The sequence below is a fragment of the Typopeltis vanoorti genome, chromosome 14 (assembly GCF_054136105.1).
Source record: "Typopeltis vanoorti isolate ZY-2024b chromosome 14, IOZ_Tvanoo_1.0, whole genome shotgun sequence".
NCBI classification, from domain to species: Eukaryota; Metazoa; Arthropoda; class Arachnida; order Uropygi; family Thelyphonidae; genus Typopeltis; species Typopeltis vanoorti.
The window spans coordinates 48,559,915-48,574,654 of NC_143562.1; the positions used below are offsets into that span (position 1 = coordinate 48,559,915).

At 33.9% G+C, this 14,740-nt stretch overlaps 1 protein-coding gene across 1 annotated transcript in view; it reads left to right on the plus strand.

The window, feature by feature from the left end:
* LOC150099439 (cytochrome P450 4V2-like) overlaps positions 1-14,740 on the plus strand; it is a 115,827-nt gene that overhangs the window by 53,612 nt on the left and 47,475 nt on the right. Inside the window, exons 5-11 of the mRNA XM_090404353.1 lie at positions 1,639-1,829; positions 2,331-2,400; positions 2,948-3,077; positions 5,739-5,939; positions 6,271-6,444; positions 8,079-8,145; positions 12,081-12,260. Of these exons, the coding sequence (XP_090260479.1) occupies positions 1,639-1,829; positions 2,331-2,400; positions 2,948-3,077; positions 5,739-5,939; positions 6,271-6,444; positions 8,079-8,145; positions 12,081-12,260 (1,013 nt within the window). The remainder of the gene's footprint in view (positions 1-1,638; positions 1,830-2,330; positions 2,401-2,947; positions 3,078-5,738; positions 5,940-6,270; positions 6,445-8,078; positions 8,146-12,080; positions 12,261-14,740) is intronic.

The following is a 14,740-nucleotide window of genomic DNA, read 5'->3' on the forward strand; positions in this document are numbered from 1 at the left end:
ATAGAATTACTACACCAAGAATTTCCTTCAGACATTGTCAAATTATTTGAATTTGTAATAAAGTCCGGTTATTTTTCCTTCACAAACCAGTTATACCAACAAATCGAAGGGACAGCAATGGGTAATCGAATATCTCATGCTATTGCCAACTACTTCATGTAGCATTTCGAACAGCGTATCTTTGACAACATTACACTCAGACCTAACATTTGGTTCAGATATGTGGACGACATTTTTGCCATATGGGAGGGCACTTCAGAAGAACTACAACAGTTTCTCTCAAAAATGAATGCACTTCATCCAAGGATCCAGTTCACCCTAGAAGTAGACGTTAATAGGCAGTGAGCATTTCTAGATCTCTTGATTCTTCACCAACCAGATGGTTATCTACAATTCAGAGTCTATATGAAAGAGACTCATACACGCCAATACATCCACGCTGAATCACATCACCATCCCAGCCAAAAGGCAGGTACTATAAAAACACTAGTTCATAGAGCCCACTCCTTTTGTTCATCAGAAGAACTTTTACAAAAAAAATTACAGTATATTAATTCCTCCTTCATAACCAATGGCTATAAGAAGTCCTTCATAAAAATAGTTTCAGTAGTCGTGCTCCAGCATCCTCTTCAAGTACAGAAGAACCTACACGTATTCCTATCTCCTATCTACAAGGAGTTAGTGAACGCATAGCAAAGATGCTAAATATCTGTGTGGCTTTTCGACCCGTCAGAAAAATCTCCACTTTCCTAATGTCTCCAAAGGACAAGCTCCAACATCTCAGCTATTCAGGTGTCTACCAGATTCCCTGCTCGTGTGGATTATCATATTTTGGACAAACAGGAAGATCTGCTCAGGTCCGGTTAGAAGAACACCAGTCGTACAAACAGTACCTTAAACCCGAACAGTCTGGAATTGCAGAACATGCCATCAACACCAGACATAGAGTTAACTGGAAAAAGACAAAAGTCATTCACAAAAGTCGGTTCCTAATGAAACGGCTATACAAAGAAACATATGAAACATTACATCACTCCCCTAACCTAAATTGATCCGATGGTCTACGTCTTTCCCCCTTGTGGGAGATAGTACTTTATAAAGCAGCAAATCGTTCCTAACATATGATTGTATTCATATATATATATATATATATATATATATATATATATATATATATATATATATATATATATATATATATATATATATATATATATATATATATATATATATATTAAAAAAAAATAATTATTATATTAATTGAATAATTAAATAACTAAATAATTAAATTTGAATACATAATATAAAATAAAAATAAATAAATAAATAATAATTAAATAAATTTAGGAAATTTAATCTTAGCCGCTTAGGTGGCGCTTCGTGAATATAAGAGTTATTGTTTAATTAGCCTTGTACCTGTACTGATCATGTCTGTGATACTTAGGTGAAAATTCTATGAATAAAGAATAATTGACGTGAGTTCATTTTGTTTTTATAATAGTTAGTAATATGTCTACTCACGATATTTCCTTACTGAAACTTATAGTGTATCATGTTGGTTAATTTAAAAAAATATAAAAAATGAAATCCCCTGTGTAGTTGGTTAACTGATTTTCTTGTAATTTTCTTCATGTCCAGTTCAGGAGAAAAGTGGAAAACCAGGAGAAAGCTGTTGACACCTGCATTCCATTTTAATATACTTGAAGACTTTGCGCAAATTTTTAATGAGCAGTCTTGGATTCTTGTAGAGAAATTAAATCTCGCAGCTGAGAAAGATTGGATCGATGTCGTTCCACTCATCACTCCGTTCACGTTGGATGTTATTTCTGGTGAGTGTAAATCATAGCGTCAACTATATAAAGTAATTGTTATGAAAAGTAAATGAATAAACCACAATGTTTTTCACAAATGGATTAGGCGAGGTTGCTTAGGTTTAACATATTTTTATTTGATAGAGAGAGAGAAAGAGAGTCTTATCACATAGCTGCAATATGCACACGAGTAGTAATTTGTAATATTTGCTTTTTACCGTTAAATTAATTTAGTTGGATAAAAAATAACGATATCCAACTTGAAATCCAACTTTGATTAATGAGTTGCTTATTGGGTTTCAGACATAAAATCCGTTTACTATAATTCGTTGATCTTTAGAATGCCTGTTTTTTTTAATTTTTGTTATTAATTAAACTATATTAAAATAGGGAATATATTTTCATTTACTCCAATTTTGTTCTTAAATTATTGGTGAATGTATAAGGAAACAAAGAATTTATTACAAAAATGTGGTATTTTTAGATATGTTAATTAAAATTAAATGATATTTTGCACAGAGACATCCATGGGTATCAAGATCAATGCCCAGTCTGGCAATAACCAAGTATTCATCAGTTCAAACCAGAGGTAAGTGTTACTTGTCGATATATAAATATAGATGAGAAACAATTACATTTTTGTTATGGAAATATCGACCACTATGTATTACAATTTGATGAGTAAAAAATAATAATATTTCCGCATCATTTGTCTTCCGCAAACTCACCACAAATATATTAGAATTCATTCGGAAGGAAAAATTAAAAAGGATTAAAATAAAACTAAGAAGGAAGAATTAAATATATTCTTGTTAATAATAAACATGAGTGTTTTTTGTTGTTGTAAAAACTGTATTTAAACAATGAGTTAGCAGAGGGTTTTTCTTCATTTTCTTTACATGCATATCATTCCAATAACGACTAGAATTTTAATCCACGCCCAAGCGTAATGCTTCGTTCAATGTTTGGTTAATTGTCCACAGCAAAATCAGAAGTATTGTCTATTTTTTCGATAAAAAGTTATTTTATTGCCAGAAAAGGGGCTTTTGCTGTTTTAGTAAAAAATGATATAAAATATTATTGTTTTCTTTTCCTTGAAGCAGTTTGGGGTAATTTCTTTTCTTTCTATTATTTAGCTTAACAAAAATCCTGTTGCATCGATTATTTTCCCCTTGGCTATGGCCTGATGTCATCTTCTTCAACCTCTCACCATCAGGATGGCAGTTCAAGAAACACTTGGAGGTTGCTCGCAGTTTTACCAGAAAGGTCAGTATAGAATAAGCAGCAATAAGTTTTGTTCATAATCAAACTAGAGGTTTAAACTTTTCTGCACATTTTATTTAACTTTATCTTTCGAGAATGTTATACCATTTCTTGAAATGCTTTGAATGTAAAAGTATGATATAAGTATATTCGGTTATAAGTATTGTATGTGAACATCAGATTATGTGAGATAACATTGAGAGAAACATAATCGTGTGGATCTTGCACTTCACTAATTACTCGTATGTGGTGTATTAAATGTTTGATTTATTTGGATCAAGTGGAATTCGTAGACTCATTACGGGAGGCCCTAAACAATTTGCCAAGCACTAGCCAACATTTATATAATACCTCTCACACTTTTTAATCTGATTTACCAGTGTGTACTGACAACAATGTTCACACGTATTCCACACATTCACCACTCTCCAAGCTAAAATATAGTGCTTCCACCCTGGATAAACACATTCCTGCTTAATATCCGAGGAATACCTCTAATTCTCCCACTCCCACATATAAGTCATCTACTGGAAAATTTTCTGTATCAGTTTTAGTCTTATAAGAACATTTCAGTAATGTGCATGTTGTATCATGTTATCATTTAAGATTATCAACCAATTTCTGTTACAACAAATCTTCAGCCTATCTTTATAACGAGAATCCCGCAGAGCATTCCATAGAATGCTGTGTGGAATGCTAGAGACCACCAAGATGGTGGTCTCTAGCTTCTGTATCCTCTCCACCTCTTCCTCATTCCAAAGAAACTAATGTGACCACATATGTGTGTAAAAGTACAGAAGGTGCTTATCTCTGCAATACAGGGTGTGCCTTAGTGAGGTAATCAATGAACTAGTTAACCACTTTTGCAACATATCCTATGAACTTAAACTCCTTATCCACTAAATTCTCCAAACCCTTGGTTTCTTCATTCCTCTGGATTATAGAGGAGGTAATCTTTCAACGCCAAAACGCATAATCTTACAGTTCACCATATTAACGACCCTTTCCACATTCTACTTTGCCTGTACTACCATTTCATTTAAATCATTGAAAACTTTCAGAATCTTCTTTATTCACTACTACTCTACCCAGTTTTATTTCATCAGCAAAGAACTAATTATTTTCCCTTACATCCTTTTTATGCATCCTTAACGTAAAAGTTACAAGACATCTGCTGGATCTCACTCCTGAGTAAATGTACCGTCATTTGTGTTTCTGGTCATAAAAGTCTTAAGTATCCACGACTTTCCAATTGTCCTTGGATACTTGATTAATATACCATCTGGTAAAATTCCTTAAACAGTCGACTTTTTGCATCCCTCCAACACCCATCATTTTATCCATTTTATCCACTTTACCAATTTCATTTTCTTTCTCCTTTTGCTACCAGTTTATGTACTGGAATTCCAGCAGTATCATGATGTATCAATTACATTTTAATCAACTCATATGTCATTTTATTATAAAAAGTACGATAATTTGTCACGACAATACATTCCCCAACACCATGCCTTGTCCCCATATATTATCTCATTTCTATGTATCAAGTCTTGAATTTTTTACTATTAACCAACTTCTCCAATAACTTGATCATAACTCCAGAGATATTAGTCGGACAAGAATTTGCTGCCTCAGTCTTACAGCCTCCTTTAAACAATGGAGCTATTTCCTTCTCTCTCTATTTCCTTACTTGGTTACAAACTCAGAACTTAAATTAAATTAAGCCACTTAAATTAAGCAATGCGATTACAGGAACTGACGGTTCTGCTTAGCATCTTATACTATTACTGGAACTGATACACAACCTGATCCCATAGCTGTATTTACATCAAAGTTCTCTGATATCTAGGTACCTTCAGTTCAGGAATATTTTCAGAATGTGGTTTGTTATATGAGAAATTAGCAAACGATTCAATATGTCAGTGCCTTATGCTGCTTCTGTTGTTGCTAAATACAAACACCTAATTTCAGTTGAGTATTAGTCTGGTTTTGACAGTCCAGACAAAACGAGTTTATTAAACCATAAACATTTTTATTTTTATAATATCTTTAGTACGTGTTGCAAAATACAGGTATAAATACTTCAGATAGTTTATTTGCATATAATCCTGTGAGACATATGAATATTATGAATGCTCTCTGGACTGAGGCATTGAAGAATGCTTGTCTTTTCGATAAACCATACTTTATTCTATGCTTCCTCTTATGCAGAAGAAATATGGTTTCCTTCTCTCCCAATGTTTTATTTTTCCTGAGAAATAAACATGAAGAGTAAAACCAGGCAGGATTTTCTACCTAATTCCATTGAAATCAACCCAATAACATTTGACAAGTGTGTACCACTTTATCAGTATAATACTCCGGGAAATTACTTCGTATATTTATACAACTTGAACATTAGCATACCAATATGGTCCTGAATGATGAGTCTGTTTATGAATATCCAAAATGTGGCTTTTTGTATCCATAAGTCTGATTATGGATACAAAAAGCCACATTTTCGGATATTCATCTACTGGATCGTAGCGGGCCATAAGAGCCAGAACTGTTTACAATAAATATTACATGGATGAAATTTAACCAATATATCACCAGATATATTGGTTAAAGATATCATCAGACTTTACTATACTAACTTGTAAGAATCTGCCAATTTTCTTCCAGATAATCAAGAAAAGGAAAGCATCGTTTACGGATAATCTTACTAACACAAAAGAGGAAGAAGAGGGTTCGTCTGACCATAATGTCTATTATAAAAAAAGCAAGAGAATGGCTTTGATGGATCTTTTGTTGCATGAGCATCTTTCTGATCCATCTTTCACCGAGGAAGACATCAGAGAAGAAGTGGACACTTTTGTTTTCAGGGTAAGCGTTTAAATCTCTTAATGCCACTCTGATTCTCTTTTGTAAAAGATATTGAAGCCTGTATACGATTATGCCCTTCTCTCTGAGAAGAATAAACACAACAATGACAGTAACTATTTTTCATTGATGAGTTCCTGTCTTTATTATACAGGTTGTAAAACATTTGAGCATAAACACTAAAATCTTTTAAAACCTGTAAAAGATTTTCTGCTTTCATTTCGTAGTTTTTTTTGAACAAATGCTAATGTGATTCCATCGTTCTTCATGATGAACGGTCATTGTTTGGATGAAAACTAAACTCTTCATTTAATTTCCTTATTATTTGGTTTAGGGCCATGATTCAACAGCTTCGGGCATAAGCTGGGCTCTGTATTGTATTGGAGCGAATTCCAGTGTGCAAGAGAAGATCCACCAAGAAATTGATTGTATCTTTGGAGATAATGTCATCCGCAACGTAACGACAGATGACATAAAGGAAATGAATTACTTGGATTGTGTAGTAAAGGTAAGCTCCTTTTACTTCTCATTTGTGTAATCTATGAAAAATGCAATCAATGCACAAGTTCCCGTGTATTTTCAAGCTCATTTTAATGGGCATTGTTGTTTAATATATTTCGTCATCAAGAAAATTTATTTGAACATTTTGAAAATTTAATTGAAAATTTAATAAAACAAACTGTAAACTATAAATACTTCCTGATGCAGCTGTGTTAAGTGCAGCTTCAGATTATATATGCGTGCGTTTTGAAATGCAACTCTCATTTAAGATAGGGAAGATTATCTTTGCAAACAAACGTAATATATCAGAAGATGGAATGTAATTCCTTTAATTCTGCTCTGGATTTTCTGGAGGTTTTTCAAGCAACTTGTAATAGGAGATAAATAAACCAGAAAAAAAAAAGAAAATCTATTTGGTCGAACCTTTGGCTGAGTTTTTTTCGATTGTTATACCTTTTAGAAGAGTATTGAAACGACATACCTCGATGAATAATTATCAAGAAGATAAGGATGATATTTCATTTCCTGTAAAACTTGAATTGAGCTGGAAACATATGAAAACAGAATGTTTAAGATGAAATACAAACATCTGTACTTATAAATATATATCTGGCAAAAATGAAATAAGAATAGAGCGTATAATGGAGATGATAATTCACTGAAGAGATTATGGATGTTTAAATATTTAAAATTCGAAACTGGCATTTGAAAACAAGAAATATGAAATTAAAAGGAACAAAACTTATAAAAAGGAATAGAGAAATATGTACAAAACCAACCACGGGACGTTGTGGTGGACGTCCTTTCACAAGGTTTGTGTTCATATTTTAAGATAGAATAAAAAATTGAATATGGACTGTAGAGTTTAAACCTTTTTTATTTTCAAGATTTGTTTGAGATCTGTATACAAGTCTAGAACCACACAGCAAGTTCATAGTTAATTTTTGTCTGTCCAAAATGTGAAGATGATTCGATCAAAGTGGCCTGTACAAGACTAGGTGGCTGCATTTTGTATAAGAAGTTTTGGTTCTTTTTGTTCTTTTTATATTTTTATATTTTAATTTTAAATTTTACAATTTTTAATTCTTATTCTTACGACATTTATACTCTTTTCGATCCGCTACCTTCTCCACTACTAGTGTTCTGCTCTTGTTTTATTTCAGAGCCACTGGATTTATATTCTTACCTTCACGTATCACACACTTTTGGATTGCACAAGTTCGACACACAACTAATATTATAGCATTCTTGTCCTCTGAAAAACAGTCAATGGGAGAATTAAAATTCAGCCGATGACTTCTAATTTTAAATTTTAAAATTTAAAAATAAATAAATTTTAATTATCTTCTATTATAATTTATAAAAAATATTTTACAACTCAGAACGAAATCTAGTCTTAGGTTTAATCATTGGAGAATCTCCATTATAAAATATGCTTTGGGTTTCAGTTTGTTTAAATCTTTCCATCTGGGTAGACTACCCTGAGATAAACATAATGATTAATGCTACTAATTTATGTATAATACACCACGGTGTAGCATTTTATTGTGTAATTATCATATTTATTTCTTACATATTTATACAAATGATGTGAACTACATACTTTTCAAAGGTACTTTTCCTTTAACTTTTATTTAACAGGAGGTGCTTCGTTTATATCCTCCTATTCCAGTAATTTTCCGTTCTTGTAGTGAAGACATCACTTTTGGTAAGTTTGGAAAATGAATAGTGTTTCGAAGATATCAATATACTCAATTAGAATGTAGGAATACTCAAAAACCAAAGCACAGTAAAACAAATACTAATAATCACATGTTCTGTTGATAAGAGAGTACTTCAAGTCTGAGAAGACACGTTCGTGTCTTCTCAGACATAGTGGTTAGTGTTTTGTTCTGAGTGTTTAATATCTTGAGTACTTCATGATATTTATCATGAAATATAATAGAATATAAAATACGAAATATAACATAAAATAATATTCCATTTATTTTATTATTGCTCAGCTAGTTGGCAGTATGTGTGTATGTTTTCTTTAGCAGAAATTATAAACTCAGACTGCAAACTAATTGAGAATATATAATGATTTTTTCTGTTATAGAATCCTTTATGCATGCTACAATAGAAAACAATAGAACACAAACAGACAAATACCACTCAAAACCAACCGAAGAGGTATTTTTTCATCCTCACAACAATGAAACAGAAGCAGTGCTTAGCAGAGCAAAAATTTCTCACTTCTATCTCACAAAAAATTTGTGACGAGTCATGACACGTTGAGAAATACAGAATTAGCTTCAAACGTACACTTTCTCCAGACAAGAGGAACTAATAAATACACATAAATACAAACATAAAACAGCCACATTCTCATATTCTCTACATCTACTACACATAGGCAGTATTTAAAGAGAAGCAATGTTCAGAAAAGAACATAATTTATTCCTCCACACATACAATGCCTATAAAATAATCTAAAATAACCACTACCGAGAAATATTAATGCAGTGACCTTGGTGGTGAATTTTTAAACTATTTTTCTAAATATCGTTTTCGCATGATGCATAATGTATTCCAGCAAAGTTTTGCAGCATTTGGATCACGGTGAAGCTCCACATGCCATAAACAGGAATACGTAAAGTTTGATCACCCTATACTTGAAGTTAAACCTCAGTTTAAATTTACTTTCTGGACGTTAGTTACGGCTGAATTTGCAACCTCATAAAGAAGGAAAAACAAGCTTATTCGCCATTCAGAGAATGACACCTATTTTGGAACTACGACCAAAGAAAATATCTAACGGCATATCAGCAGTGTTAGCAGGCAGTAAGGAGAAAATGGGAGTGCGAATAACTATACGCCAATCTAGATGAACGGACTATTTACGCATAGAGTGAAAAGAAACTTGTTATATAAAGCATTGATGAATCGTCGTCATATCCAATTGAACTCATCCACCAGGGCATATCTAGGGTTGCAATATCAGCTTTACTCAATGTCAATCTGTCTACGTCAACTATAAGCAAGAGCCTCAGTAAACTCCCAGAACATAACAAAGCTGGAGACACTTCCACGCTACACAAGGGCCATATCTGGTTATTGCTTTCGTTTCCACGAAATATAAATGATGAGGTAGATTTATGTTTGCCATCGATGACAGTCTCCATAATCTGTTTTCCTCAAATATGTGGTATATCGATGTAACTTTGAAAGTAGTGCTAGGCAAGTTTTACCAGCTTTGGACAGTTCATGGACAATGGCATGGATGCTTTTCCTCTCTTATGAGTACTCATAGAAAATTAGAGAGAAAATTACACGTATGTGAGCTGGATGGAATGTGATTTTGAAATGAGTCGGAATCAATGGCAAACGAAGTTATTCGAAGAAGTTCATTTCGCTCATTTCAGAAAACAATATGATACAAAAACATATCACGTGCTTGCCAGAAGGAGCTGTCAAGGAGAACCGGATGATATCTGTAGTCTACATGTGGGAGATTTGAGTATTTACTGTTCCACAAAAATGATAATGTGCTTCATTGCTCTACAGGACGTTTCAAGGCTAACCCTCAATATAAATGTTTCTCGGATGCTGGTATTTCTCATTTGCAACTGTTGGCTGTGGCTGAGTTTATGTACGAAGTATCGGAAAGTGTTGCGCAAAGTTTTCTGTATATTATGTATGGAAAACCTAATTGTCTTGCCACTGGCACCTGCACTACAAGAATATACAGCAGTCTCATATTATTGTAACATCTTCAGTCGTTCTGCGGAATTTCAGATTTACGTCCATTTTTTTTGTTTGATTTTCAAATTGCTTGCTTTTTTCAAAATCACGAACCATGCAACGCACTGCATTCGGTTCATTTTGCTTTTTTTGCAAAGTCTTTAGACGTCTGTAGGCGAGAATTGCAGTATTTTCACCATTCCTATAGAACTTTCACCATTTCTTCACAAACATGGCATGCTCAGGCAAATTGAGACCCATAGCGCAAGTGAAATGACTGTCAGGTTGGGTACTATGTTCAAACCGCCTGTCGGGTCACGTGGTAAGCAAACTTCGCTATCTTTGTTTGCTCACAGCGCCGTATTTCCTCTATAGATAATTTCGGAACTATTTCGTATTGTCAGAATCCTTTAAAAATGAATTGCTTATGGCGCCTAACAACTACAACTTTGAGAGTATTTTATCTACTTGTTCTGTCTACAGATCTCTCTGAATAGAGTTACTTTAATTTGAAATATTCTATACGTTCGTTAGGAACGTGGAAACATTATGATGCGGTTTAATACAGAAGGATAAGAATACTTGCAGTATTGGTTTCTAATTGATAAAGGTGTATGTAAGTTACGTGTATTCTTTTAACTGGTGTGCGTGTATGGTAGAGAAAAAAAAATAGAATTTCGGATAAAATCCCTCCCACTTGTATATGATATCTAATTTACTTGAAGAGTCTAGAAAAGTGTTCTTCGCATCCTGGTCGACGATTCAATCCAGATCTTTCCAACGCAAGAGCATCGTCAAAACCCATAGAGATACGAAATATAAGCTTAGACCTCTGAAATAAATTGAAACATTTAACAGAAATACCAAATACTGAAGTACAAAATGAAACTAACGTACACTTTTTGGAAATAAGTCAACGAACCCTATAATCTGAGTAACAGACCATCATGGCTCAAACTTTGTATATGTGATGACTGCCGCAAGCCTACGATATATACTTTCTACAAGCATGCGGTAGCGATGAATGGGAATTTTGGACCATTCATCCTGTAGATATGTAATGAAGTGCTGCAAAGTTGTGGGGAAAACGTCGTTTGAACTCATCCAACGCTCCAGTTCATCTCGTAGATGTTAAATAGAGTTTTTAATAGGCCCTCTATGAAGGGCAATCAAATGTGGTGCCGTTCATGTTCACAAACACCGAAGTTACAGCAGCAGCCTTGTGACACAGTACATGGACTTGCTGAAATAGGGATTGGGTAGTTCTGAAGAAAAGACACAAAGTAGACAACCCCTACCTCCGTATGAGACCGACTAACTCACCTTTAGTCGAAGGAAACCAAATAAAAGTTCCTTACGTCACTGACGGGAATCGAACCCAAGTATTTTCTTTCCGACCAAATGGCTTAGTCTATACAAACTGACTAACGGAGGTTTCTGCTAACAAAATACCAAAAACTCATAAGACTGAAAGACAAAAAGTACCAAGAACTCATTTCTTTAGTTTAAATAGAGATGAAGAATATTTCATCTAATTGGGTTCGCTGATTGTAATTGGTTGTTCATTTGTCGCTGTATTCTTTTCTGTTCAATTAGAATTTCTTACGAGTTGAACCCATTCAAATCCCTGCATTGATATTTCTTCAAATTTTTTTTCATAATTGGTTATTTTGATTTCTGTCACTTAAAACTGTCAAACGTATCTCATCCATTAAACCTTCTTTGAAATATGAAAAATATGATATTTTATACTGTTTTTATTTTAATAGTTTTGCTTTCATGAGTGCATTATCTCAATATACATCAAGCATTTTATTCAGTTATTGAATAGTATTATGTATTAAGATTATAATAATGATATATTAGATACTGAGTTTCATCTCCTTTCTGATGGATAGTCATAAGATTACTTCGTTCTAGATCATTACACAATTCCTAAGAATACGACTATCGCAATACCTTTTGTAACCTTGCATCGTCATGAAGAAGTGTTTCCGAATGCAGAAGTCTTTGATCCATCCAGATTCCAAGCAGAAGAAAGTAGTAAACGGAGTGTTCATAGCTACTTACCTTTCTCTATGGGTCCAAGGAACTGTATTGGTAAAGTAGATTACGTGTCATTACTTACTTCTTAGGAAGATTTCTTCTTATTATTATTATTATTAAGGTAGAATGGTGACATGGTATCATTTGGTGAAATTTTAATTGATTTTGACAATTATAAATATGTGAACAATTAGAAAAATGTGTCAGCAAAGTGCATCATGAATTTCAAAACCAAAGTTATATTGAATTATTTAAATAATACTTTTATTTATTGAGTACGATGCTTAACAATGAAAGCTGGAAAAGTTTCTGATTGGGTACCTCATCATCCACCTAAAGCAAAAAGGGGCTACTATAAGTTTGCCAGTCAAATCGATCTGTAGCGCTGTTATTTATATTTTCTTGCATGAAAATGCATCGAATGAGCAATTCAACGAGCGATAATCCGTCTAAAAAGCAATTCATCGAAAAAAAATTCGCCGAAAATTTTAAATTTTCGATAATGCTATGATAAAAGTAATCCATTTAGAACAAAAACTGAACCATGCAGACAGCTTCTGGTACTGGCAACTTCTACAAATTCGGCTAAGTCAGAGAGTTATTGTAATACATAATTTGGACACGTTATTTCTTTGCCGCCCCGAATATAGCTGAACTAAAAACCGGAATGATTCGACATTTTCTTGTAAAAGTTTCAAATAGCGAATCTGAGTAAAATTCATCCCATAATAATTGCTGTACTGAAGTCACATATTACTACTAGCGACAACAACAATAATAATAATAATGGAGCGTGTGTAGTTCAGTCGGTATAAACGAAGCTGTTTAGTTAGAAAGATCTGGGTAGTTGGAATCCCATTTACGACGGCATAATTGTTATCAGTCCTGTTCAGCTAAAGACAAGTTAGCAGGCATAATATAGATACGGCTGGGCTTTTTCTGACCTTTCCTTTGAGCGGATCCCGAGATCGTTGATCTCTGGCACGGCAAGTTTTTTCTTCTTCGGGAAATTCGAGAATTTCTATTCCAGACAAATAATACTGCGTTAGGTTACGGTTAGTGACCACGAGATAGCGAAAATTATCCACGAGATGGCGAAACTCCCATAGGGAATTAAAAGCATTACCGGATATTGTGTTATAAAGATATCTCCATGGAGTCTGTAGACTTATCTCGAAAGATTCGATATTCACACAATATCTAACATACCTCTCGTTAACCTCATTCACAATCATCTTTGCAAACCGATGTCACCCATTTACCACCCTCCGAGCAAACATCTAGTCCGAAAATTATTGCCAACGACACTCTTACACAATTTTCGTGAGTGATCTCTCGTTCTCTCCCTTACCATAAACTGAAAACTGTTCTGAGTTTTAATCTTAAAAATACCTTTAATAAGCAAATGGAGTATTCTATGGACCTTCCATTTTTCTTTCCACCTGTCTCTTCATTTTCTACACCATTTGTTCATCATTTCTTAATCCTGTTGACCAGATCTGTTCCCAGTAATCCAGATCTGGATTCATTAAGACATTTTAGAGGTGAATAATAAACTTCCAATTTCTATTTGTTAGTTAGTTCTTCAACAACTACCTAATCTATCGTGCTGTTGTCACTGTCTTTGCAATCTGACCTCTGAACTTTAACTCACAGTTCACCATTATCTCCGAGATCCGAGATCCACCGAGATACGAGGTTCACCGAGATCAAGACAACATGATCACTTTCCCCAAGTGAAGGCTTCTTCTCTCCTGTAGTCATAAATGGACCGTTGAGTCATTCATGGCTGGTAAGTGATATTCTTTGTTAGCCTCCTTCAATCATCTTAGTCTCTTGTTCTTCATTTCAGTTGAGAAAAGGAGAAATTTGTCCATTTTTTAATGTTATCAGTGCATTTTAATCGATGTCGGCCCCTAACCCTTGGTCTGGACCGATTCCATCTAGTGCTTGAGAATGCTATTAGCCCTCTCTACATGTCCGAAACATTTCATCTGTATTCTTCTGATGACTGTCAGAATATATTCCCTTTTTCTCTTCTATTGAATCAATCAGTTTTTGGATATTTTCATTGGTTTTGTGAGCGGTATAGGGAATTCTCAAAAGTCTTCTGTAAGTTTTCATTTCAAAAGACAGGAGTCTCTTCTCATCTTCCCTCAATAAAGTCCAGGTCTCACAACCATACAAGAGGATAAAATTTACCAAGGTGTCAATTAGTATTAGTCTGGTTTTGATTGCTATTCTGTTTTCTCCCCACAATGGTTTTAACTTCTGTAGGGCCACGGGTGCCTTTAGCAATTCGGAATTTAATGTCGGTTTTTGAACGATCATCTTGACTCAACGTGTTTCCTAGATAAGTGAATTTGTTTACATTCTCAATTTGTTTATTGCCAATTTGTATCTTTAAGAATTCAATGCCTGATTTTGAGGTTATCATTGTTTTTGTTTTTTGTGGGTTTATGTATAAACCATATTTTGTTTAATGTTCCAGAAACGCAGCTGGTTATCTCTTGTAATTCTTCTTCATTTTCTTC